Below are 27,871 nucleotides of genomic sequence, written 5' to 3' on the forward strand. Positions count from 1 at the left end.
CTGTTCCCATCCCCCAATTCCCCAATAAAAATCTAAAAAAAAAAATGCAATTTCCATCATATTATTTCTTTTGGGTCTTTAGAAGTGAAGTAATAGAATCAGTATTTTTCTTGAATCACATTGCTGAATTGCTCTCCAAAAGAATTGAATTTGATGCCATCAACAGTATATGAAAATAAATGTTCTGAACATTAGGTATTATCTTTTAAGGAAAGTGTTACTAACTTGGTGGGCAAAAATGCCTATGATTTCTTTGTGATTTTTCTACTCATTTTTCTTTGGATATAAGTGAGGCCAAATGTTTTCTCATATATTTGTTGCATCTACTTTTCTTTAAAAATACTTAAACACTTTTTGAATTGTCTATTCTAATGTTTTTCTTTTATAGAAATTTTTAATTCCTTAGATTTGACTACTAATTAATTTTAATTTTAGTTCTTATATTGAAATTGTTTTTCAAACATTTTAAATTTATAGTAGTGATTAGTAAGTTTTAAGGGTCTCTGAATTTTCTTTTCTCCAATTGTTCAACAATTATTCTTACACCTAATCATTCCAAAGAGTAATCTATCACTGGTTGTAGTCTTTATATTAGATTTAGTTATACTTCAACAAGCAACTCTTTCCCACAAGGTAAATCATGCAACTAATAGTGTTTCTATCTGTGAGTGAAGGATAACTTAGAACCAAATTATTACCTGCCTTTTTGCAAGTGTGCTTTAATTTTTTTGCTTCTTCCACCCATCCATCATATATATTTTGAGTTAACGATGTCTGGAGACTATGATAGATACTAGGGCTACAGCCATGGAATGGGGTTTATAACCTAGGAGAGGAGAGAAACACAATTGCATAAATAATTAATTGTGTTTGAAATATGACAAGAAGGAAAGTATAGGTAATCATAATATGGCACCTAACCTAACATAACGATTTAGGGAAACTTCTGAGGAAGTGCTTTAAGCAAGGACTTGAGGGATGAATGAAAGTTATTCAGTTGTAAAAAAGGGTCGGGGTGAAGGACAGTATTTCAGAAAGAGTAAAAAGAACACATTTAAAGGCTATGAGGTAGGAATGAGCTTTGAAGTATTTACAGAACTGAAAGAAGAAAAGGCACTATTGCCCAGAGAGTGAGATGTTGAAAAGAGAGAAGAAGGTTGTGGGGGAAAATAGGGGGTTGATCATGTAGGGAAACTATTGAAGGATTGTCAGTGGGGAAATGATATATTTGGACTTGCATTTTTGAAGTGGAAGCCAGGTAAGAGTGATTATGGGGCGATATTTAGTTGAAGGTCACTGAAGTGGTCCTGCTCAAAGTTGATGTTGGCTTGTTGTTGGCTAATACTAGTGTAGATGGAGAGAGGTAATCAAATCCCACCAGTATTTAGGAGGAAGAATGGTGAAAATGTGGTGATTGATTAAATATGAAGTTAGGAATTAGGGTGAAGCTGTCAAAAGATGATGTTTAGGTGTGGGCAATAATATGTGGTTAAGAGTATCATTATGAAGATAGGGAAAACTGCAGTGTAAAGTGTTGTCATAAATTTTGGACAGAGCTTCCATGTACAATAGAAATTTTATGTATGGATCCAAGGACAGATCTGAATGGGAGGTAAAATTTTGGGAGTCACTGGCATATCCTAGTAGTGTAAGTGGTAATAGATATATGGAAAAATGAATGAGATTGCCTAATGTTTAACATGAAATGAGAAGGCATCTTAAGCCAGAGAGCCCTGAGGAACTACCACATTTAATAAATAAGTTGGATAAGGTGGTCAGAAAGGTGCTGCCAAAGAGGTAAGAGGAAAGTCAGGAGAGTGAAATACTGGGTGTCAAAAAATAAAGGATATCATGGCTTATGTTTTTGTATTTACTATTTTATCTTAATTTCCTGTTTTTATTTTCCTTTGTAATTTATTCATATTAGTATAATGTATGCTACAAAAGCTCTTTGGGGAGCACGGTGTAGGGTACAAATAATAAATACTCAAGTGTGACCTCTAGGAACATAGTCTTCATAGTAAGACAGTGCCATTGAAACTTACTCTGTTTATTATTTTTATAATTTTAATCTGCCCTCTTGTCAATAGTGAAAAGAAATGGTAGTACTGGTTCAGTGTTTATTTCTGGCTTTAAACTACGGAGTGGTAGGGACTGGGATCCATAATTACTTCTGAGTAACATTGTTTGTGATTGATCAGAGTAACTATTAATAGAATAATTAGAGCAGTTCTTTCCTTCCAGAAGGTAGGTCAGCACATATCAGATCATGCCTTCCTACTTAAATCAAAATTCTAAATTTTTGCATTTGGCTCTTTATTTTAGGAGAAACCAAGCCTAATTGACTAGAATAATCCTAGCTGATCCTAGGTAGAAAATAAAAGGATGGAGGCAAATGGTAAAATCTGTGCCCCAGCCCTACGTTTAGAGAATGTTTCTGTTTTATTAATGTAGTGCTAAAAAAATCGTGGTAGGAATTTAAAAGTTAAGCAGAATTTACTCTTTAAAAGTTATCTGGTGCTCTGGGGAAGATCCCGTGTAAAGGAGAATTATTTTGTGAGGAATGTTCTGAAATGTTACTCTTGGTGGTGACTAGTACAAGTGGTGGTCCCACATTTTTAATAGTTTTGAAGTTACAGGGAAGATGTTTTACTTTCGTAATCTGAAAAATCTTTGTTTCCTTTTTTTTTTTTAATAGAGATGTGAACTGTGTCCTCATAAGGATGGAGCTTTAAAAAGAACAGATAATGGGGGTAAGTGCAGAGATTTTTGAAAAAAATTTATTGAAAACTGGAGTGGGGAAGTATTTTAAAATACCTGGTGGTTCATCTTATATCAAAGTAAATAGTGTTTATCACCCAAATATTTTTAACAGCAGTGGGTATAATTTATGAAATTTTTTGATATTGAAACAGTTTTTCTACTTTGTGGACAAAATTAAGCATTGTTTCTTGTTAATGCAGAATGATCCACATACTTTTAATTAAAATCTTGATTTTTTTTTATGGATACAGTTTCTTATATTAGAAATTATTTTTGAAAATATGAATCACTTTTGTTTTTTTGTTATTTAGAATCTACTGTTAATAGATTCTGTTTTTCTCTTTTGTGTATTGCTGAACAGATGATGTTTCTAGTGAATGTTAATTTTAACACCCTTGAGGATCTTTTTGCCTGATAAAAAGAAATGCTGACTTCTGTCTCTAAATTTTGGTATGCTTTCCTGCGGACTCTTGTGTATTTTCATTTCATTTTCATCTCCATTTTTAGTTACCTCTCTCAGAGAAATGTGTTTCTTTATAGCTCAGTACCATTCTTAAATATGTAGACATGAATTTATTAAACCATAGGATACTGTGAAAATCAAGTTACTGATGAAGAAACTCAAAAAAATAGAGGTGTAACTATTAGTATATGCTTCCATTTTGGGCAGCCAATTCTCAAGTATTTTTGGCGTGGGATTACAGTAATGGCATGAGTAGAAAAAAGGGGAAAATACAATGTTTTTGGCTATATATATATATTTACATATTTTAATGTTTAGACTATGTTGTACAGTCATGTTGTCCAAAATTAAAAAAAATATTAACCATCCTTTGCACTACTGTTCACCATCTGCCTAGTTTCTCCAACAACTTTCCTGCCACCAACATAATTGCTATTATTAAACTCTTTTTGCATATACTTACAGTATTTTTGCATATGCAGATACATAAGAATAGACAGATATTTTCTTCCAAGTTTTATACAAATGGATGAATAGATACTCTTGCATCTTAATTTTTTTTTACAGGGCAATTTATCTCTATTATCAATATAGAGCTTTCTTTTTTACCATGTTATGTAATCAGTTACCTGTTGATAGACTTTTCTAATCTTCTGCTTTTATGACTAATGCTTGTATATATGTCATTTTACTTGTATGCAAGTACATCTGTAGGATTATTAATTCCCAGAAGTGGAGGTGTTGGGTCAAAGAGATTTTTAAAATTAATTTTGGTAGATACTCCCAAATTATTTTCCCTAGTGGTGTACCAATTTATGTTCCTAGCAATAATAAAAAAGCTGTTCTCCACACTCTTGGTAATCCAGTAGGTGGAAATTGGTATCTCTGAGCAGTTATTTTGTATTTGTCTTATTATGAGTAAAGCTGAGCATCTTTTCCTATTTTTAAGAGCAATTTGTATTTTCCCTTCTGTGGTCTGTTCCTATACTGTTTCTGTTTGGTTGGTGATTTTTTTTTTTTAATTCGTTGGGGTTTTCATAGGAGTCCATCACATATTATTAGGCTTTTGTTGGTATGAGTTGAACTAGTTTTTTCCCCAGTTGTTAGTCTTTGCTTATGGAGCTTTTTTGGTTATTTTTTAGTTGAGTTTACTAGTCTTGTCTTTCATGGCTTCTATATTTTGAACCACTAGTTAGCAAGGCCTTCCCCATGCCAAGGTTATAAAGGAATTCTTTCACATTTTCCTCTAGTATTTTTATTTTTTATTTTTTTAACAGCTTAATCTTTGATATATTTGGAATGTATCAAGATAATACAATGTGAGGTATGGATCCAATTTTATTTTTTCCTAGATGCTGAAATGCTACCATTTGTCCATTTACCATTTATTGAACAGTTCATCTTTTCCTCACTGATTTGAAATACTATCTTTGTTATAGTTTAAATTTGATGTGTATTTAAAAAATTCTGACTAAATTGTATTCCAAAATGAATTTGTAAGTTATTTTGGGAACCTGGAATGCATTTTCCTAAAGAAATGCTAATTATATTTCTAAACTAGTTAACAAAACTCTATAATGTACCTGATGTACAATATTGGTAATACTAGTTTTTTTTTTTTTTAAGATTTTTATTGGGGAATTGGGGAGGATGGGAACAGACAAGTTGCTATCGTTTTGTTCTTCAGTCTAGTTGTGGAGGACGTTGCTTCACTGGCCCAAGTTGGCACCATCATTGCGCTCTTCCCGGGTGAGGCAGATCAGTCGCCGGCTTCTGGATGGCCGCTCACTGCGGCTGCTGGCCGCTCACGCTGGCTGCTGGCTACACATGGTAGCCCATGGCAACCCACTGCAGCAGAGGACTGCAGCCTATGCCGTTGCCAGTGACTCACGGCAGCCCAGCTCCAGGTTGAGCTGTTGTTCAGCATCTTAGCTGTGGAGGGCAGTGTCACTGGCCCTCATATGTGGGATCCGAACCGGGGCCTCCTGGCATCCCAAGCCAGCTCTCAACCATTGCGCCACTCGGCCAGCCCTGGTAATACTAGTTTTTAATATCTAATACTCATCTATCATGCTGGAAAATATGCTCCAAGGTTTAGTTTAGGTATTCTTTTCCTGGCAATCAGAATTAGGAGTTTCTCAATTCAACTTTTAATTTTCTTCAATCTCAACTTCTCTACAGTTCTCATTTATTAAAAGTAAGTGTTTTAACACGGCTTGGTGTGTGCAAAGTAGGGTATTATAGGCAAAGGGAGAAGCAAGTGATAAAGACACAGGTATATCGGAATTGAAAATGATCGGGAATTGGACTGTAAGGTTTGAATGGACGGCCTTCTGAGAGGTGAAGCTAATGATATAGGCAAGATTTTCTGCCCTTCCCCTCTCTCCTGCCCATCTCTTTGCTTTCATAGCCCCTGCCCTTGTCCCTGCCCTCCCTTTCTTTTTTTTTCATACTAAGGATTTGGTGCTATTGATTGTGGGGAGCCATTGTAGTTGAGGAATAACATGAGGTTTCTGTTTTAGAAAGATTACTTTGACAGCATTGAGTTGAATGGATTGGAAGGGTATGAGACCAGACCAACTATTAAAAAGAAAAGTAGAGTTGGATCATAACTGCATTTAACACGCTTGTAAATTAGCTATAATGGCTTGTTGAGTGGGGGGAGATATAGAAACAGAAATAATTGGGATTATAGAGGTAATTTAGTCTGCCATTTTACTCACTGAGCATATGCTCTAGGCAAACCTATATGGAAATTCCTTGTGAACTTTCATCATTGACAGACATGTAAAATGTATTATGAGGGGGCCAGGCAAGAGGTAGTATGATGGCTTACTTACATTCTTGAAGAAGAAATTTTAGAATGAACTGAGGGCCATTGATACTATCATTTGTCAGAAATATCAGAAGAACTTACAAAATCCAACAGGGTTTTATATTCAAAATGATGTACAGCATAATATTCCTTTTTTTTTTTTTTTTTAGCTGAGCCATCCTGCCACCTGTTGGCAGCTCAGCAGCAGCTCAGCTCGAGCCAGGCATCAAACCACTGTTGCTCAGAGCTTGCACTCTTGAGCGAGCTCTTAACCAACTGAGCCACTCGGCCGGCCCTATAATATACTTTTTTTATTGGAATTTTAAGGAATTTTTCAAGGATTGTTTTGATTATGCTTATTTTCTGCTTTATGCTCTGATATTAGAATCTAAACCCCACAAAGATTGCTTTATGTCAGTAAGTCCAGGGGAGAGATGATGAGGGACTGTTGAAGACAGAAGTGTAGTAGGAGGGATAAAAATGAGGGAATGGATATCAGAGATATTAGGGTGGTAAAATTTTACAGGTATATTTTTAGAAAATACTTTTATTATGGAAAAATTTCAAGCATACATAAAAGTAGAGAGAATCCCAGGATACCTACCTTTTAACAGTGATTGAGTTATGGCCAGTCTTTTTTCATCTATATCCTTCCCTACCTTATTCTTTTGATTATTATTATTATTGTTTTTTAAGGTTTTATTGGGGAATTGGGGGAGGGGAACAGCGTTGGGTAATCAGGGAAGGGGAACAGACAAGTTGCTGTCCTTTGGTTCTTCAGTCTAGTTGGGGAGGACGTTGCTTCATTGGCCCATGTTGCTGTTATCATTGCACTCTTCCTGGGTGAGGCAGTCGCTCGCCAGCCACTGGACGGCTGCTCACTGAGGCTCATGGCAGCTCATGGCCACTACCGGCCAGCTCCACTGCAGCTACGCTGTTGCAGGTGACTCACAGCAGCCCAGCTCCAGGTTGAGCTGTTGTTCACCATCTTAGCTGTAGAGGGCGCAGCATCACTGGCCCTAATGTGGGATCTGAACCGGGGCCCTGCTGCTCAGAGCTGGCATCCCAAGCCAACTCCTAACCAACACGCCACTCAGCCAACCCTCTTTTGATTAGTTTGAATTCTGTGAGCATCTCTAACATAAATGGATATTTAAGAACTATACGATTATATGCTCATACCTAAAAAAATTGCAATTGCTTGATATATCTCTTAGATCTCTTTGTAATCTCCCCTTCCTTTTTTTTTCTTGTCAATTTGCTTATGTAAAAATCTGGATCATTTGCCCTGTAGAGTTTCCCACCGTAGATTTTGTTGATTGCCTCTTAGATGCGTGTGTGTGTGCGTGTGTGTGTGTGTGTGTGTGTTTTAACATGTTAATTTGTTGAAGAGACCGTTCTTTCCCCATTGCATGGTCTTGGTACCCTTGTTGCAAATCAGTTGCTCATAGATACATGGTTTATTTCTGAACTCTATTCCATTGGTCTTTATGTCTGTTCTTATGCCAGTGCACACTTTACCTTAGTTACCTTAGTTACATCAAGTTTTGCAATTGGGAACTGTGTTGTAATTTTCTTTTTTTTTATTAAAGAGAAGTAAGCCTTCATTTTCCTTGTTTCACAGATAAATTTGGCTGTGCTGGTTGTTTTTATTCTTCTTTTTCAATATTGCTTTGGCTATTCAGGTTTTATTGCAACAAATAGGATTTTATTCGGCTATTTGGCTATTTATTGCAACATGCGGATTGCAGAAAAAGCAAGTGAAATTTTGATAAGGGGCTTCATTGAATCTGTAGATTGTTTTGGCTAGTATTGCTGTCTTAACAGCATTAAGTATTCCATTCTATAAACATGGGATATTTTTCCATTTATTTATGTTTTTAATTTCTTTCAGCAGTGTTTTAAAGTTTTCAGTGTAGAAGTCTTTCACTTCCTTGGTTAAATTTCTCCTGGGTATTTTATTCTTTTGGGCACAAATGGATTGTTTTTGTAATTTTCTGTTTGAATTGTTTATTGCTAATGTATAGAAATACAACTGATTTGTGTGTGTTGATCATGTACCTTGCAACTTTGTTGAATTCATTTATTCTAATAATTTCTTGTATGTTCTTTAGGGTTTTCAGTATATAAAATCATGTCAACTGTGAATAATGATAGTTTTACTTAACCCTCTCCAACTTGGATGCCTTTTTGCTTTAGCTAGATTTTCCAGTACAGCATTGAATAGAAGTGGCAATAGTACACATCCATCCATGTCTTCTTCTTGATATTAGGGGGAAACTTCCAGCCTTTCATCATTGAGTTAGATGTTACTGGTGGGTTTTTTAAAATAAATTCCCTTTATCATGTTAAGGAAGTTCCTTTTTTTCCTATTTTGTTGTATGTTTTTTTATCATGAAAAGGTGTTGAATTTTGTCAGATGCCTTTTCTGTATCTATTGAGATGGTTATGTGGTTTTTGTCCTTAGTTCTGTTAAAGTATTGCGTTGTCGGAAAAGTCTTCATGAATTTTTGTAACGAAAAACAAAAAAAATACGTCATGAGTTTTCCAGCAACCCCAATAGTAGTATTACATTGATTGATTTCCTTATGTTGAAGCCCTTTTGCGTTCCTGGCATAAATCCCTTTTGATCGTGGTGTATAATCCATGGTATATAACAGGCTGCTGTATTTGGTGTAATAATTGTAGGTTGAATGATGTCCCCCAAAAGATTCGTTCATTCAGAACCTTACAATATGACCATATTTGGAATAAGGGTCTGTGCAGATGTAATTAAGATAAAGATCTCAAATGAGATCATCCTGGCCTAGTGTGGACACTAAATCTAGTGACAGATGTCCTTGTAAAAGACAGAAACGGGGAGATGGCTATGTGAAGACCCATGTGAAGACTAAGGTGGAGATTGGAGTTAAGTAGCTACAAACCAAGGAAAGGCCAAAGGATTGCCAGAACCACTAGGAGTTAGGAGAGAAGCATGTTGATTTTGGACTTCTGGCCTGCAGAACTGTCAAAGAATAAATTTGCTTTCTTAAGCTCCCAAATTTATAAATTTTACGGCTGCTGTAGGACACTAACACACTAGTATTTTGTTGAGAATTTTTTTTTAAAGACTTTATTGGGGAATCAGGCGAGGGGAACAGACAAGTTACTGTCCTTTTTGTTCTTCAGTGTAGTTGTGGAGGACATCGCTTTATTGGCCCTTGTTGGTATTATCATTGCGCTCTTCCCGGGTGAGGCAGATACGTCGCCGGCCTCTGGACGGCCGCATACAGCGGCTCTTGGCAGCTCACACCGGCTGCCGGCCACTCACACTGGCTGCCAGCCACACACGGTAGCTTATGGCAGCCCACTGCAGCAGGGGCTGCAGCCTACGCTGTCGCCGGCGACTCATGGCAGCCCAGCTCCAGGTCGAGCTGTTGTTCACCATTTTATCTGTAGAGGGCGCAGTGTCACGAGCCCTCATGTGATCCGAACCAGGGCCCTGCTGCTCACAGCTGGCGTCCCAAGCCAACTCTTAAGCAATGCGGCACTTAGCCGGCCCTGTTGAGAATTTTTACATTTATATTCATAAGGGATATTAGTGTATAATTTTGTTTTATGTTTTGTCTGGCTTGAGGGAATTTGATCTGAAGCTGGCCTCATAGACTGATTTAGGAACTGTTCTCCAGTTTTATTTGAAGAATTTGAGAAGGGTTTGTGTTTATGTTTCTTTAATGTTTGGTACAATTTACTTGTGAGAAGGCATCTGATCCAAGGCTTTTCTTTGTTGGGAGTTGTTTTTTTTTTTTTTGCTTAATGATTGATTCAATCTCTTGTGAGTCTGTTCAGATTTTCTTCTTAAGTCAGTTTTGTTCATTTGTGTATTTCTAGGAATTTGTCCATTTCATATAGGTTATCTAATTTGTTGGCATATAATTGTTCACAGTATTCTCTCATAATTCTTTTTATTTGTAAGGTCAGGGCAATGTCCCCACTTTCATTTCTGATTTTAGTAATTTGAGGTTTTTTTCTTAGTTTAAAAGTTTTGCTGGTATTTTCTAAGAACTTTTGGTTTTGGTTGTTCCCATTTTTCTATTTTCTATTTAGTACCATTGTAATCTATAATGTTTCCTTCCCTGTGCTGGTTTTGGATTTAGTTTGCTCTTTTTCTAGCTCCTTAAGGTAGGAATATAGTTAATTTATTGATTTGAGATCTTTTTTTTTTTTAAACAGCTTTCTTAGGATATAGTTTATATACCATATATTTCACTCATTTAAAGTATACAATATGTATTTTTCCATATTTACAAATATATGCAACCACCGTCAATTTTTAGAACATTTTTATCACTTCAGAAAGAAACCCTGTGTTTTTAAGCTGTCATTCCCTTATCAGTCTACCCTACCTCACCCCATCACATCCAAGCATCTTTCTTCTTTTTCAACATAGGTGTTTACAGATACGAATTTACCTCTGAGTGCTGCTTTCTGTGTATCACATGAGATTTGGTATGTTATGTGTTTGTTTTTTTCCCATTTAAAGTATTTTCCAGTTTCCATGTGGTTTCTATTTTGACTCTGGTTATGTAAGAATGTGTTGTTTAATTTCCATGTATTTGTGCATTTTCCAGTTTTTCTTCTGTTGTTGATTTTTATTTTCAGTCCTTTGTGGTTGAATAAGATCTGATTTCAGATCTTTTAAAATTTATTGACATATATTTTGTGGCCTAACCCTATGATCTATCTTGGAGAATGTGTATTTGAGAATGTATATTTTGCTCTTTTTAGTGCAGTGTTCATTATGTATCTGTTAGGTCTAGATGGTTTGTAGTGTATTCAATTCCTCTGTTTCTTTTTTTTTTTTTTTTAAGATTTTTATTGGGGGATTTGGGGGATGGAAACAGCGCTGGGGAATTGGGGGAAGGGGAACAGACAAGTTGCTGTCCTTTTGTTCTTCAGTCTAGTTGTGGAGGATGTTGCTTCACTGGCCCAAGCTGGCACCATCATTGTGCTCTTTCCGGGCAACGCAGATCAGTCGCTGGCTTCTGGACGGCTGCTCACTGCGGCTGCTGGCCGCTCACGCTGGCTGCTGGCTACACACAGTAGCCCATGGCAACCCACTGCAGCAGTGGCTGCAGCCTATGCCATCGCTGGCGAATCAGGGAAGCCCAGCTCCAGGTTGAGCTGTTGTTCAGCATCTTAGCTGTGGAGGGCAGTGTCACTGGCCCTCATATGTGGGATCCAAACCGGGGCCCTCTGGCATCCCCAGCCAGCTCTTAACCAATTCGCCACTCGGCCGGCCCCCTGTGTTTCTTTATTGATTTTCTCAGTTCTATCCATTATTAAAATTTGGGTATTGAAGTTTAAACTATTACTGAAGAATTGTCTATTTCTCCCTTCAGGTACTGTTCATGTATTTTGGAGCTCTGATGTTTGGTACATAGATCTTGATGTTTTGACCTGTTTTTTGACACATAATGCTCTCCTTTGTTAACAGATGTTGCCCTTTATTAACAGATGTTGATTCTTATTTCATTTTCCTTATATTATTTTTAGTAGTTATCCTGAGGATTACAATTAACATCTAAAACTTACAATACCCTGAGAAAGACACAAGTTAGGGAAACAAAGGCAAATTCCTTTGACTCAATCTTTCAGGTTTTCTCTCTCTCCCCTTCTCCTAGTTAAGTCAAAACTTAAAAACAGTTCTTTGACAACAAGCTCTGCTATATGTACCCTTTCTGGAACCAGGGACCAGAGTTCCACACTAGGAACAGGGGCTGCTGTTTTTAAGACCATTGTCAAACTGAGGAGGAGTGGAACAAGGGCAAGTAAAAATGACACAAACTCTTAACTGTTTTTAAGTTGCCTCTTTCTTTGTTGAGTGCTCACTTGGTTGTGTAAACTTTTGACTATTTTCCAGAGTTCTGACAAAGTGGATTCTGATATTTTTTTGCTCCATTTCCAGTGTTTCTGTGACAGTACAGGCCTTTGGCGCTGCCATCACTCTAAACGCTTCATTCTTAAACTTTATTTACCAGTTTTCAAAATTGTAGTATATTATTGCGGTTGCCAGTAACAGAAATAGATTCTGGATAACTTAAGCAAGAAGAATATATGGAAGGATATGACATAACTCACAGACTTAACAGAAAACGTGAGTAGCTAACACTTTGGAGTGACTAGACCCAGAAACTCAGAGAGTCTTTTCAAGTGGTGTTCTAGTATGTATACTGAACATACTTAAATCATAGATATCTACAATAGTATTATATTAACAATGGATGTGAGCTGAGCTGAGGTAGAGGAGTTGCTCAGATATCTGTATGGACAGCTGAATATAGATGGTCTTAACCTGAGTTAGAGAATGTTGTATGGAGAGTTGTTTAGGAGATGTGTTAAACTCCTGTGTTGAGTTTAAGATCATGGTGAGATAGCTGAATTATGTATATGTCAGGAAATTTGGATCTACGTAATACCAGCTTTCAGCTCTTACCATTCTTGCCTTTTTGTCATGTAGTTTCCTTTCTGGGAGCCTACCACATTGTTGATATTTATCCACAGTTTTCTGCATATGTAAACACTTGTTTACACAAATGTAGGATATAGAGGGTTTTTTTTTTTGTTTTTTTTTTTTGTTTTTTTAGCTGAGCCATCCTGCTACCTGTTGGTAGCTCAGCGGCTGCTCAGCTCGGGCTGGACTCGAACCGCTGTTGCTCAGAGAGGATATAGAGTTTTATGAATTGCTTCTGCATTTAATGATCTTGGAGATCATTCCATAGAAGTAATAAAGAACTCTTCTCTTTCGCTCATATGCCTCTGCATATTTAATTGTATAAATGAACCATAATTTATTTAACCCGTCTCATTGATGGACATTTAGTTATTAGTCTTTTTTTTTTTAAATAATAACTTTGTACAGTGTAAGCATAGCTATGTGGGTGATTAGCAGTTGGCCACAATTCTTAGAAATGGAGTTGCCAGGTTATAGGGTGTGCACACCTGTAATTACAGTGGATTTTCACTGTGAATTCTGAAATCTGTAACTTCAGCCAAATTCCTCTCTGTTGAGATTGTACTAATTCACACTTTATTCACAATACATGAGAAGAACCTGTTTTCATCAGACTTTCCTCAGCACAATTGTATGACCACCTGAGTGGATTTCAGTTTTAGTTCATCAGTCAAACTCACAAGTCACAACTGGCTTTTCCAATACCAAATATACTTAAGAAAAGAAGGCATACTGAGGCCTGTTTGATGTTTTCAGCATTTTGGTTGTAAGGTTGACAAGAGTGGACACAGGGAAGGAAGCTGTCAGGTTTGGGGATTCTCAGCCTACTAGCCACATAGCCTCTGTATTTGTAAGTGAGTAGCTCTTCTATATTAATGTAGCTGTAGACCATAAATTATAAGTCATGCAGTGTACACTCCTAACAGCCAAGTACAGCAGGCTAAAGAGCATTCTTGGATAAGTTATTAATATATGGCATACCCTACAGGACCCTCATCTATCTTCAGAGTTGATGTTGCAATAAGTTAAACTATCAGATATTTTCCTCAAGAGCCTGAGGGAGAAATTCAGAGTCCAGCTCTTAACCCTTTTCTATCCATCAGTATTAAGAATCTTGTAAATTTGCCAGTCTAGTAGGTAAAAATTATTTCAGTGCAGCTTTAGTTTTGTATTTCTCTCATGAGAGAAGTTCATTAACTTTTCATGTGTTTAAAAGCTGTTTGTATTTCCTTTATCTGAAGTATTCATTCGTATTCTTACCTCATTTTTGCATTATACATTCCACATGGCACATTTTTGGATTGTTATATTAGAGTTCATGATGTATTAGGGAAATTAGTCCTTTGTGGTATGAATTGAAGAATTTTTTGGTCCCAGATGGTTGTTTATGTTTTGATTTTGCTTTTGGTCATACATAAAATAGCATTTATGTAAATCATATTCATTTACTTTAAAAATATTTTCCTGATTTTGTAACTTTCTTAGAATAAGGGCTATTTCTACATCAAAATTATTTAAAATTTTTCATAAGGTTTCTTCTAGTAGGTGGCTTTAAAAAATATTTAGATTATTGATCCATCCAGAATTTATTTTAACATAAGGTATGAGGTATAAAGGTATTTATTTTTCTTCTGGATGACTGGCCCTTTGTTCCAAATACCTATTTTGAATAATCTATTTTTCCCTGTTGATTTCAAAGGATGCTTTTTGTATGCTAAATTCACTTGTGATTTGGCTTTAATTTTGGACTTTTTATTCTGTTCATTGATATTTTTTTCTTCATTGCCCAGTACCACACTGTTTTAATTATTTAAATTTTATGATGTCTTATAGGGATAGCCCTTCTTCATTATTATCTTCCTCCTCTCCCTTTCCCCTTCTCTCCTCCCTGCCTTCTACTTATTTAATTTTTCTTTAGAAACTTTTAGATCAGTTTAATTTGTTGTAATTAACTTTTTGTTTTAGAATAATTTTAGATTTACAGAAAAGTTGCAAAGATAGATTAGGGTTCCTGTATACCCTTCACCCAGTTTTTCCCATTATTAACTTTTTGCATTAGTGTGGTACATCTGTCAAAACTAAGAAACTGATATTGGCACATTACTACTTAACTGAACTCTACACTTTAAAAAAAAATTTCACCAATTTTTTTCATTAATGTTTTTTTTTTTTTTTTTGCATTTAGTTGCCATGTCTCCAGTCTCCTCTGATCTATAATAGTTTCTCAAGTCTTTTCTTGAAATGTCCTTGACAACCTTGAGGAGTACTGGCCAGTTACCTATTGAATCTGGGTTTGTCTGATGTTTTTCTCAAGATTCGTTTGGGTTTATGGGTTTTGGGAAAGAATACTGCAAAGGTTAAGTCCTCTTCTCATGACTCACATCAGAGGGTACAAAAAATCCACTGATGTTATCAGGTTGTTTAATTTTTATGATGATTGTCTTAAATTTATAGATTATTTAGGGAAAAGCAACATTCTTTCATCAGTACATTTATTGTGTGCCTTCTATGTGTAGGCAGTGTTCTAGATACAGCAATGAACAAAATAGACTAAAAGTCTGTGCCCACAAGGCTTACATTACGGTGAGGAAAAACAGACAGTAAATGAGTTAGGTAAGTAAAATATATAGTATATCATGTATTATGGAGAAGGATAAAGAAGAGGATGCATAACAAACTCTGGAGTGAACTGTACAGTTAAAAATGGTTAAGGTAATGAATTTTCTGTTACATTCTTTAAAAAAAAATCACAGTAAAAATAAACTTATATGCCCTATTTTTTGCCTTACTACATTGGTCAGGACTTACATACAGCACAACTTTGAAATAGAAGTGGTGATAGCAGACGTTCTTTTCTTATTCTCCACTTCAGAAGGATTTTGTTGAGCATTTCACCATTAGTTATGTAGATAGCTATAGTTTTTGTTTGTTTTGTTTTTATGTTTGCTTTCATTTATGAATTTTTTTAACAGATTAAGGAAATTACCTTCTATTCCTATCTTGATAACAGTTTGTTCTTTTCTTTAAAAAATCTGTAATGGAGATACAGTCATCATTCTGTATCTGCGGGGGATTGGTTCCCAAACCTCCTGCAGATACCAAAGTCTTTTTCTCTGGTACTGTTTTTTGCCTCAATATATTTCAACTGATAGTAATAGAACTATCTCAGCTTTCTATTAGTTTTTGTTTTCAAATAGCATATCTTTTTCCTTTTACAGTAATTTTTTCGTATTCTCATGTTTTAGTTTTCTCTTGTTAACAGCAGATAGTGGGCTGTCGGAAAAGTCATGGCGTATTTTTTCTGTTTTTCATTGCAAAAATGCGTCATGACTTTTCCGACAATCCAATAGTTGCCTTTTTAACCAGCCTAACAATTTTTGTCTTTAATTGAAGTAAATTTTAGTCCATGTACACTTAGGGTGTGTGTTTGTGTGTGTGTGTGTGTGTGTGTGTATTTGGATTTAAAATTTCCATTTTACTAAATGTTTTCTGTTCATCTTGTTCTTTGTTCCTTTTCTCTTCATTCTTGCCGTCTTTTGTATTACTTTTTTCTTTTTAATAGACTTTATTTTTTAGAGCCGTTTCAGGTTCCCGGCAATATTGAGCAGAAAGTACAGAGATTTTCCCTATATCCTTTGTTTGCACACATGTATAGCCTCCCTCATTATCAGCATCCTTCGCTAGATTGGAAAATTTGTTACTATTGATGAACCTATAATGACACATCATTATCATCCAAAATCCATTATTTACATTAGTGTTCTATCTTGGTGTTGTAGATTCTGTGTTTGGACAAATTATAATTACATTTATCCACCATTGTAATATCATACAGCGTATTTTTACTGTCATAAAACTCCTCTGTGCTCTGTCTGTTCATTCCTCACTCCCCCCTTATCCCTGGCAATTACTGACCTTTTCACTGTTTTCATAGTTTTGCATCTTCCAGAATGTCATCTAATTGTAATCATATTGTCTGTAGCCATTTCAGATTGACTTCTTTCACTTATATGCTTTTAAGTTTCTTCCATGTCATTTTATGGCCTGACAGCTCATTTATTAGCATTGATTTGTTGTTTGTCTGGCTGTACCTCAGTTTATTTATCCATTCATCTGTGGAAGGACATCTTGGTTGCTTCCAAGTTTTGGCAGTTATGAATAAAGCTGGTATTTATAAACATCCATGTGCAGATTTTTGTGTGGACATAAGTTTTCAGCTCCTATGGGTATATACTAAGGAGCACTAGCTGGATCATACTACACCTCTTCTTTTTCACAGTCTTGGCCCAGTAACCGTTGATCTGCTTTCTATTACTATAGATTAATGTGCATTTTAAAGAGTTTTATGTAAATGGCATCTATATACTATGTACGTATGTGTTTCTAGACACAAATATTCATATAATATATACACGCTATTTTTGTCTGGCTTATTTCCATCAGAATTATTTTGAGATTCATTCTTGTTATATATATAAATATTTCATTTCTTTTTGTTGTTCACTATTCTTTGTATGGATATAGCACTTTATCCACTTATCTGTTGATAGTTAGATTGTTTCTAGTTTTTAACTGTTACAAATTAAGCTGCTTTTATAATTTTGAGTACACTTGTTGTATGACCATAAGCTTTCATTTGTTTTAGGTAAATACTTAGGCATGAAATGCCTAGTTTATAAGTGCATGTTTGTTCTCTAAGGAACTGACAAATTATTTCCAAAGTGGTAGTAACATTTTACATTACCACCAGCAGCATATTAGATAGAGTTCCAGTTACTCTACACCCTCTTTAGTACTTCATGTGGTTATTTAGTTTTTGCCATTCTAATAGGTATATACTGGTATCCTTTTGGTTTTAATGTGCAGTTCTTTAATGAGTATTAAATTTGAGCTTTTCATGGGTTTATTTGCCATTTTATCTTTTTTGGTGATGTATATGTTCAAATTTTTACCCATTTAAAGAATTGAGTGTTTTTTATAGTTTTCTTTATATAACAGCTTAATTTGTATACCACACAATTAACCCATTTAAATTATACAATTCAGTGGTTTTTAAAATATAGTCATGCTCCCCTAGATGATGGATACCTTCTGAGAAATGTGTTGTTAGGTGATTTCGTTGTGTAAACATCATAGCGTGTATTTACACAAACATAGATAGTGTATCCTATTGCTCCTAGGCTACAAGTCTATACGGTATGTTGCTGTACAAAACAACACAAGATTAAATCAACACAAGATGCAATCAAGAGACTTGATAAACATGAGATGTGTGAGGCTGCCACTGGCATACCGTAACATTCTACTACTTTATAGCAAACTTTTTTTCTTATAAGTAGAAAGAGTGCATTCTAATAATAAAAAGTGTAGTATAGTAAATACGTAAACCAGTAATAGTCGTTTATTTTCACTGTCAAGTATTACATACTGTACCTAATTGTATGTGAAACATTTTTTATATGACTGGCAGCACAGTAGGTTTGTTTACACAGTATCACACAAACACCAGAGTAATGCAGTGCATTATGACGGTTATGATGTCACTAGGAGATAGGAATTTTTCTGCTCCATTATAATCTTACGGGGCCACCATTGTATATGCGGTCTGCTGATTAAAGCATCTTATGCGGCACATGAAAGCATCTTATGCGGCACATGACTGTATTCAAAAAGCTGTCATCAAATGAAATTTTAGAACATTTTTATCATGCCAAAAAGACACAGTGTAACCATTAGCATTCACTTCTCATTTCCCCTCAACACCTCCACCCCAGGCAACCATTAACCTACTCTCTGTCTTTTTGCCTATTCTGGACAGTTCATATAAATGGAATCCTAACAATATGTGGCCTTTTTTGAATGGCTTGTTTAACTTTGCATACTCGTTCCCAGATTCATCCATGTTGTAGCATGTATCAGTTCTTCATTTGTTATAATTGCTAAATGACATTCCAGCATATAGATATACCAACCATATTTTGTTCAGCAGTTGGTGGATATTTGTGTTGTTTCCACCTTTTGGCTTGTGTTGCTCTCTAATGCCCCGATTTCCCAGAGAAACTTTGTCCCCAGATTTTCTGATTTTCCCACGTTTTAGGCACTTGATTGTATTTTTGAACAATCTTTTGCCCCAGGCATCTGTGGGTTTTTTTGTCTACCTTACAATGATTTCAGGAACAACCACCCCTTTTCTGTCATGAGTAAGCTCTGAGCTTGTTAAAAGAAGAAGCCTGTTGTGTTAGTTCTTTAGTCGCCACAGGTATTTTAGAACACAGTTCATTGCAGATGAAGCCTGCCCTGCTCCTCTGATGCTTGGAACTCCAGGCGCTCGCTGTCTTCAGGACCTCCACTGAACCCCAGGGTAGGCACAGTCAAGGGAAAGTAAAAAATGCCCAAAGCTTTCCTATTATTTTTAAGTTGCCTTTTTCTCGATTTTGCATTTGCTTGGTTGCTGCACACCTTTTACTCTCTTTTCCACAGTACTGACAAAATAGGTTTTGATAGTTCCTGCTTGATTTTTTTGACGTTTCTGTGGTAGAATGTGCCTTTGGAGCTGCCTATTCCATCACTTTTGCTGACATAAATCTGTATATTTTTGCATTCCTGAAAAATCTTGAGCTTTGTTCTGAAGTAGTTATGTTCCTTGGAAGCAGTTTGATCCGTTAAAGTCCTGTTCTTATGATTTATTAGATGGTTCCAGAGCAGTGCTTGTTCTAGAGGTTTTTATTCCCCACTACTGAGGCAAGACCTTTCTGAGTATTCTTCCCACTTCCCTGTGCGTTATGAGTTTCCAGCCTGGCTAGAGGAAACCGGCACTGTTCCTGGCTATTTGTGCCTGCTGGATACTGTTCCCACTAGTCCTTTTGTATGGTTCTTTTCCCAACCTCATGCAATTTATTCATTCACATGTTCTTTGCTTAATACTCAAGTAGTGCTCTCTGTGTGTCTTTCTTTCTGTGTGTGTTGTCTCTGTGAAGAGCTTTCATTTCTTGTATTTTGTCCTGCCAATTTTAGCTGTCTTGGTTTCACCGGATCTCCTAAACCTTAGGAGTGTTCTGGGCTTGGCCTCAGTTCCTCTCCCTGTGCCTTGGCCTGGAAGAACTCTCAAGACATTAAGCTGGGGAAACCAAGGGCTCACCGCATTTTTTTCTTGTCTCTTTGGGATTGCTGTCCTTAATTACCTGATATCCAGGGTCTTAATAAGAACCATTGTCTCAATTATTTTGTCCATTTTTTGGATTGGAAAGGAGGTATGCATTGTTTCATGCAGGAGGCTAAATTTGGTCTCTCTTAATCCATTTTGACCAGAAGTGGAAGTCTCCCATGTTTCCTTCTTAACCTTTATTATTTATATCATTATATTTTTACATTGTTCCTCTGTTCCTTCTTTTCTTTCTTTGTGATTATATGAATATTTTTCAGTTGATTTTATTAATCAGTTTAATAATGCAATTAATTAGTGTTGCATTTAAATTTAATTGCATTAAATTACCTTTTTTGGCTATATCTCCATATATACAAATATTAATATTTTGTATGTAGTTGTTGATTGGGGATTATAATTTTTATATCAATAAATTCAGTCTACTGTGTGTACCACTTCCCACAAATTGTAGAAATCTTAAAACCATATAGATGGCTTTTACCTGCTCTTTCCCCAGTCTTTGTTATTTTTTTATTTTATTTTTTTTTGTTGTTGTTGTAGAGGGCAGTGTCACTGGCCCTCACATGTGGGATCCGAACTGGGGCCCTCTGGCATCCCAAGCCAGTTCCTAACCATCGCGCCACTCAGCCGGCCCTGTTATAGTTTTAATATGTGTTAAACTTATGTACATTGAAAACTTTACCAGCCAATATTTTAATTTTTGATTTAAGCAGTCATATGTATTTTAAGTGAAAGGAGGTGTTGTTATTTTATTCAGTCAGTATCCATTGAAAGTATCTACATGTTTATCATGCTTCATTTTCTTCTTCATCTTGGAAATTCCTTCTTGGCTCATTTTTTCCTATTGCCTGAGGAAAATTGTTTGGTGCTTCCTTTAATGGAAATCTGTTTAAAGATATTTTTGGGCTTTATTTATCCAGTTCTTTTCATGATAGCTTGCCTTTGGGTGGTTTTAAGATTTTTATCTCTTTTCTTTCGGTTTTCTATAGTTGTACTAATGTTCCTAGGTGTAGATTTATTTTTATTTACCCTAGGATTTATTATGGTTCTTCAGTCTATGACTTGCCATCTTTCTTCTTTGGAAAGTTTTTAGGCATTATCATTTTAAATGTTGCTTTTGTGCCATTTTCTCTCATATTTCTCTAACTTGTATGTTAGGCTTGCTTATACTGTTCATGTCTCCTGTCTTCTTTTTGTATTTTCATACTTTGGAATTTTGTGCTAGCATTCTGGGTATTTTCTCCTGACCTATCGTTGTTCTCTAATTCTGTTGTTTGTTTGTTTGTTTTTAATGTTCCAAAGATTTTTTTTTTTAATTGGGAAACTGTGTTTTTCCAGGACCCATCAGCTCCAAGTCAAATAGTTGTTTCAATCTAGTTGTGGAGGGTGCAGCTCAGTGGCCCATGTGGGGATCGAACCGGCAACCTTGGTGTTATGAACACTGCGCTCTAACCAACTGGGCTAACCGGCCACCCCCTCTAATTCTGTTTAAACCATTGTTGATCCTACCTGTGGATTCTTTTTTAATTTTTGTTTTTACTTTTGGAATTTTATTTGGTTTATTCTTAACAGTTTTCAGTTCTTTGAAGAAATTTTCAATTTTGTGTTGTATATATTTGAACATAGCAAGCATATTTATTTTGATGCCTGTGTCTGAAACTCCAAAATATAGATCTGTTTTCATTTTTATGTTTCTGTTGGTTTTCATTCATGCTGTCTTGATTCTAATGTGTTTGATACTTTTTATTGTGCTGAAAATGATAATGAACTAATAGTAGAAATTATTTGTAGCCAAGGTGACATTGTTTTCCTCCAGAAAGGATGAGGATGTATATTTACTTCTGTCTGGTGCCTGGGGATACTTGTAATTCAGGATTAAGTGAGTAAGATTTCAGAGTTTAAGATGATCAAAGCCCAGCTGCAATCTCTTTGAGGGTGTATGTATTTTTAATTTATTGTTACTCCTCCTGGCTTGCAGTCCTTCAGTGTTGTAGCTGAAAGGGGATGGGGAGTTTACTAGTTCCACTTTTCCCTTGGCTATCTGTGGACACAACATCCCTGTACTTCTAGCCTTCTGTGTTTGTCAGAGGTACCTTTCACCTTCTCAGCTGCTTTCTCTGAAATAGGCCCATGTCCCCTGGGTGACAGAAGTGGCCAAAAGCTGTACTCACCACCCTGGACTTTTACCCTTTTCCAGTTTTGAATCAGTAATTCCTTACTATCACTTCAACTCTTTGATATCTTCAGGCACGTTTTGAAAAGTAAAGGAAGCATTAACATTTAATGTCAATTATTAATGTATTTAAGTGAAATGTTAAAATACTAAAATAATGAGTGTTAGAACTAGTAAAAATATCCATTTAAAATATTGACATTAATATAAAAGTAAAAAAATTAATATTGACATTTAAGATTAAAGTGTTAACTTTTTTATTTTAGGTATTCAACTATAAAACAGTGGTTTTCCCATAGTAGTGTTGATCTGAATTATTTATAAGACGTGTCAGTCATTGCCAGAATCTGAATTTAAAAATTTTCCCCTTTATTTGTGTTTCTGTGCATAATAACTAGTGAAATGATAGAGTGCTTTATGAGTAGTGGTTTGACCTTTCAGTGAATAATGAGAATTCGTCAAAGTTTTTGGTGTGTATTTGCTTAAGTAGACATTTAAGGGATCTCTTTAGAAAGTTAATGATTTTATTGATCTTTGGAGAAGCCTAATGAAAACTGGAAAATGATATTTTTATTTATTTGTTTTTAGGTTGGGCTCATGTGGTTTGTGCCCTCTATATTCCAGAGGTACAGTTTGCCAATGTTTCTACAATGGAACCAATTGTTTTACAGTCTGTTCCACATGATCGTTACAATAAGGTACAGTGGATATTATCTTATTGATGTTTGAATATAATTTTTTTGTTTTAAAACTGGGAAGTACAAAGGAATTTTTATTTGTATTTTGTTTTATTATAGGCCTACATTAAAAAATTTAAATCATAGGCCTCAATCAAATTCCAGAGAGTTTTTGAGAACAAATAATTACTGTGGTAAACTACAATTACGGAAATAATGTTATTAAGGTGACAGGAATACAAAACAAAACTATATTAACTTTTTTTTTAAAGTACTAATTTTATTTATTGGTAAACATGACCAACTCTGAGCACCTGGTCCAACTCCAGCAAAGGCTGTCACACATGCACACGTGCCCACATATAATAACTTTTATCCTAACCTAGGTATTTAATATTCTAACATTTACATGACATTTTAATTCTTACAGATTTGTCATTTAAGAATAACTGACCTTTCATGTTCTTTTAAACATCAAGTTTCTATTAAATTTGAATCAATCATTTTTTGGTATAATAGTCAATATGTTATCATACATTCTTTCTTAAAAAATAATCCTGTTACAGAATATTATTTGTTTCTTCCCCCTCCTCACATTATTTTCTATCCCCAAGATAGGACTTTTGTTGTTACCTTTTTAGAAACCTTAGTTAATGTTTGTTTTTTTTCATATATTTTTTTCTTTTTTTTTTTTTAAATTTCTTTGTGGAACTGGAGGAGGGGAACAATGTTGGGGAATTGGGGAAGGGGACCAGCCAAGTTGTTGTTCTTCAATCTTCATTGTGGAGGGCGCCAGTCGCCATCTGGCTGCCCCTTGGCAGCTTGTGGCCTCTAAGGTCAAGGCTCTGTGTTACAATCTTAGTTGTGGGTGGGCGTAGCCACCATCCCATGCGGGATTCCAACCAGCAGCCTTGTTGTTAAGAGTGCGCACTCTATCCACTGAGCCATCCGGGCAGCAGCTCAGCTCAAGGTGCCGAGTTCGATCTTAGTTACGGGTGGGCGTAGCCTACCATCGAACAGGCAGTCTTGTTACACCAGCTGAGCCATCCTGCTACTTGTTGGCAGCTCAGCGACAGCTCAACTCAGGCACAGCATCACTGGCCCATGTGGGAATTGAACCGGCGGCCCTGTTGCTCAGAGCTCCTGCTCTTAAGCCAACTCTTAACCAACTGAACCACTCGGCCAGCCCCCCCTATATTTTTTCTTGGTTTTGTGCATATATATTATTATTTCATTCTCTTTTTGTATGTTAGATGATTTTTCTTTTACCTAATGTGCCTTTCAATAGTGTGTTATCATTACTTGAGGTACCTTGTTGATTTATTCCATCTGTGTGAGAAGATTCACTGCAGCCAGTTCTAAGGTTTCAAATATATTTATATTAAATGTTTATAATGCAGATTCATATTTATTTTTAAAATTTGAAAATACTGAAAAATAAAATGCAAGACAAAAATCATCCTAAATATTCTCATTCAGATCCTTCTAGATTTTTTTCTGTGTGCAGTTTTACATATACTATATATTTGTAAAAGATTTAGATATATTGCTTATATTGTTTTGTTGGTGTTTGTAAATTATTAACCTGTAAGTTATAAACATCTTTTTGTGTCAGTAAATTTTATTTTTGCCCTTATTTTCGGTGGATACTTAGCATGTAATACAGAGTATTGTTAGTTTTGATAAACTGTGTTAAGGAACCCCTTATTGTTAAAGTGCCTCATTTGATGTTTGTTCTGTGAAATTGTCCTTTAGAGTGCAGTTTCTAATTTATATTACATTAGTAATATATGAGATGGCTCATAACCTTATATCTTGTTATATTCCTGTATCTCCTTATACGCTGTTACCACTGTGTCAACATTAAAACAATCTTTGCTATTTTTAGTGGAAATATTATAGTATTTGAATGATTTTCTTTGAGTACTGGTAAGGGTAAATATTTTAAAGGTTATTCATGTTTGTTAATTGAACTTGTGTTGCTCTTTGTTCACTTTAATATTGCAATGTTTTTATTTTTTCTTACAAAGGTTTTTTTATATTAGATATATTCTTTTTCTTCTTATATACTTGCTGCATATGCCTTTGATCATAATTAAACATTTGCTTTTTAGCTTTCTTTATGTCTTCGTGGTTTTGTTGTTGGTATTCTAGCAGGTCAATTTTTCTAGTTCACAAGTTTAAATTTTTTATATAATTTACACAACTACTCTCTATTGTTTCTGCCTTTGATGCTATGCAAAGAAAATCTTTCTCTACACTAATGGTTAAATACTACTTGGGTACTTTCAGAGTTCATTTTAAAAATACTTGTTTTTCTGTTTAATTTTGAAATAATTTGAAACTTAAATAAAGGGTACATTAATAGTACAAAGAGCTCTTTCTCTCCTAAACCATTTGAGAGTAATTTATCAATATGATACTGGCACCCCTGAACGCTTTAGTATGCATTTCCTATAAAGAAGGATTTCTCCTACATGACCAGAATACAGCCATCAGAATCAAGTAATTAACATTTATGTATTATTACTGTCTACTCCACAGACCTCATCATTATTTCCCTAATTTCTCCAATTTCCCTAGTAATGTCTTTCATAGCCAAAAGATCACAGAATGCATTTTGTCTCTTAAATCTCTTTTAATCTGATAGAGTAACTCATTTTTTCCCTTGGCTTTTATACAGTAATTTTGATACTTCTGAATATTACAGGCCTGATATTTTTGTAGAAAAATATTTGGATTTTTCTAATGTTTCCTCATGAATAAATTCAGATTATTCGGTTTTAGTAGGACTATCACAGAAGTGATGCTGAGTTTTCATTGCATCTTATCAGGTGGTACATGAATTCAGTTTTTCCCATTCTGGTGATGTTCCCTTGATCACTTGGTAAAGGTTGTACCTGCAAGTTTTCTTCTCTACTGGGAGGTTAATCTTTTTTCCCTTTATAATCAATAAATGTTTTGTGGGGGAAGTACTTTTTAAATATCTTGTTCCTTGTACTTTTTGCCCTTTAATTACAGCATCCATTATTGTTTCTTGGCTTAATTAATTTATTACTATGATTGATGGCAAGTGATAGTTATCTAACCCCATAATTTCTTTTACATCCATCTGTTAGCATTCCACTTTAAGAAAAAGCTTTCTTTAGTCCCCAATTATTTATATTAGTATGAACTAATATGGACTGTGTGTTACTATTTTATTTTAAGTGGTCATTCCTCATTACTGTCATCAATTTTGATGCTCATAATTATCTCAGGTTTGGCTGATGGGACCCCTTCAAGCTGACTTCTGTGTCTTTTGACATGTTTCTACCATTCTATAAGCCATTTTTCACTTCTGACACAATAGTATGTTCCAGGCTTATTTGGTATCATTTGTGCTCTGGCCCTGGAATCACCATTTCTCAAAGAAGCCTTGATTTCTTTTAGGTGAGAATGGTATTTAGAAACCAAAGTGGGCGCTAGGTGTGCTCATACTCAGATATTGCTACTCCCAGGCCCTCTTAGTGGGAATAGTTAGGAAATAGATGTGTGTATATAGATACAGAGCAGTACACACATTCACATCTATGTTTTTTAATACTTATCGCTATATATTGAAGACTGGTCAGTCACAATGATAACTTTTGATTCAATATATGGATATATATACATACACATATATCTATATGTATTTTCTGTATCTATTGATTTATTGTATATACGTGTATAGAGAGGACCATAAACTTTTAGTAACTTCTCCAAATCTACACAGGATTCATTCTAATTTTTTAATATTCTGATCATGGTAAATAGGGGATATATAAATTTTGAAATTATAGGAACAATTGGAAAATGGATTATAGAGCTTTGGAAGATATCTATCTTTAATGGATGGTAGTAAAGAATAATTTGGAGAGCATTTATTAAGGTATTAGACACTTACTATGGACCTACTTTGTATCAGGCATTGTGATAGACACTAAGAATTCAGAGATGCATAAAATACAGGGTTTTTCTCAATGTGACATTCTCAATTAGAAAGACAGTCAAGTAAATATATAATTACAATGTATGAAAATAATTATATATTATAAATAATAAAAAATCTTACTGAATTGTTATGAAACATAATGAAAGAAGGGATTATTTTTGCCTAAGGAATTGAATAAGGCATACAAAGACGTAATAAAGGCTTTGCAGAATAACTTGGAAATTGACCTGTTGGAAAAATGATCAAATTATAATTCCAGACAGAGAAAGTAAAATAAAATAGGATAGTAGGTGCAAAGGGCAGGTGGTAGGCAGTTCAGAGAATAATAAACATTATTTTGTGGCTGGAACATTGTGGGATTAAGAAAAAAATAAAAGGAAATTTTGTGAGTGATAGAAAAGGAAACTACAATATCTGTGTAACATATCTAAATTGCAGAAAACTCACTGTGTTGACCTGTTACATTGTTAAATTTTCTCCATTAAATATATAATGGCCAGCTTTTGTACCATTTGTCATCAGATTTATGTTATTTATTTATTTTTAAATTGGGGAATTGGGGGATGGGAACAGCGCTGGGGAATTGGGGGAAGGGAAACAGACAAGTTGCTGTCCTTTTGTTCTTCAGTCTAGTTGTAGAGGATGTTGCTTCACTGGCCCAAGTTGGCACCATCATTGCGCTCTTCCCGGGTGAGGCAGAGCAGTCATGGGCTTCTGGACGGCTGCTCACTGTGGCTGCTGGCTGCTCACGCTGGCTGCTGGCTACACACGGTAGCCCATGGCAACCCACTGCAGCAGGAGCTGCAGCCTACGCCGTTGCCGGCTACTCACGGCAGCCCAGCTCCAGGTTGAGCTGTTGTTCAGCATCTTAGCTGTGGAGGGCAGTGTCACTGGCCCTCATGTGGGTTCCGAACCAGGGCCCTCTGGCGTCCCAAGCCAGCTCTTAACCAATGCGCCACTCGGCCAGCCCTGTTTTTTTATTTTTTGACCACTTGTATTTTCTTGTATGAATTCCTCATTTCACTGACATATACATTTTGTTAGTAAACATAATGAATGGCATGTGTTACCTTTAAGTTACCTTTTAATAATTTTTAAGAAATATGAAAAATTGGGGCAACATAGAGATTTGTGAATTTTTTTCAGGTGGAGGCTTGTGTTCTTCAGAGTCAAGGAAGCATTTGTTTTAGAAAGCTGTAATTTCCATAGAGAGCAGTTGACAGAAGATATATATGTCCTGTATATATCCTTTTGCATAGTCTTTATTTATTGGATGTCCATGAAGGAATGAGTGTTTGCTTAATAAGTATAGAAAGGATCATAACAGACCAAACAAAGAAGCAAAT

General features: G+C 35.4%; 1 protein-coding gene across 2 annotated transcripts in view; it reads left to right on the plus strand.

The window, feature by feature from the left end:
• MLLT10 (MLLT10 histone lysine methyltransferase DOT1L cofactor) overlaps window positions 1-27,871 on the plus strand; it is a 222,963-nt gene that overhangs the window by 49,503 nt on the left and 145,589 nt on the right. For both annotated transcript variants that reach the window (XM_019665143.1, XM_019665144.1), the window contains exons 4-5: window positions 2,699-2,753; window positions 22,461-22,570. In XM_019665143.1, the coding sequence (XP_019520688.1) occupies window positions 2,699-2,753; window positions 22,461-22,570 (165 nt within the window). The remainder of the gene's footprint in view (window positions 1-2,698; window positions 2,754-22,460; window positions 22,571-27,871) is intronic.

This window comes from Hipposideros armiger, unplaced genomic scaffold (assembly GCF_001890085.2).
Source record: "Hipposideros armiger isolate ML-2016 unplaced genomic scaffold, ASM189008v1 scaffold_434, whole genome shotgun sequence".
In the NCBI taxonomy this organism is placed as follows: domain Eukaryota; kingdom Metazoa; phylum Chordata; class Mammalia; order Chiroptera; family Hipposideridae; genus Hipposideros; species Hipposideros armiger.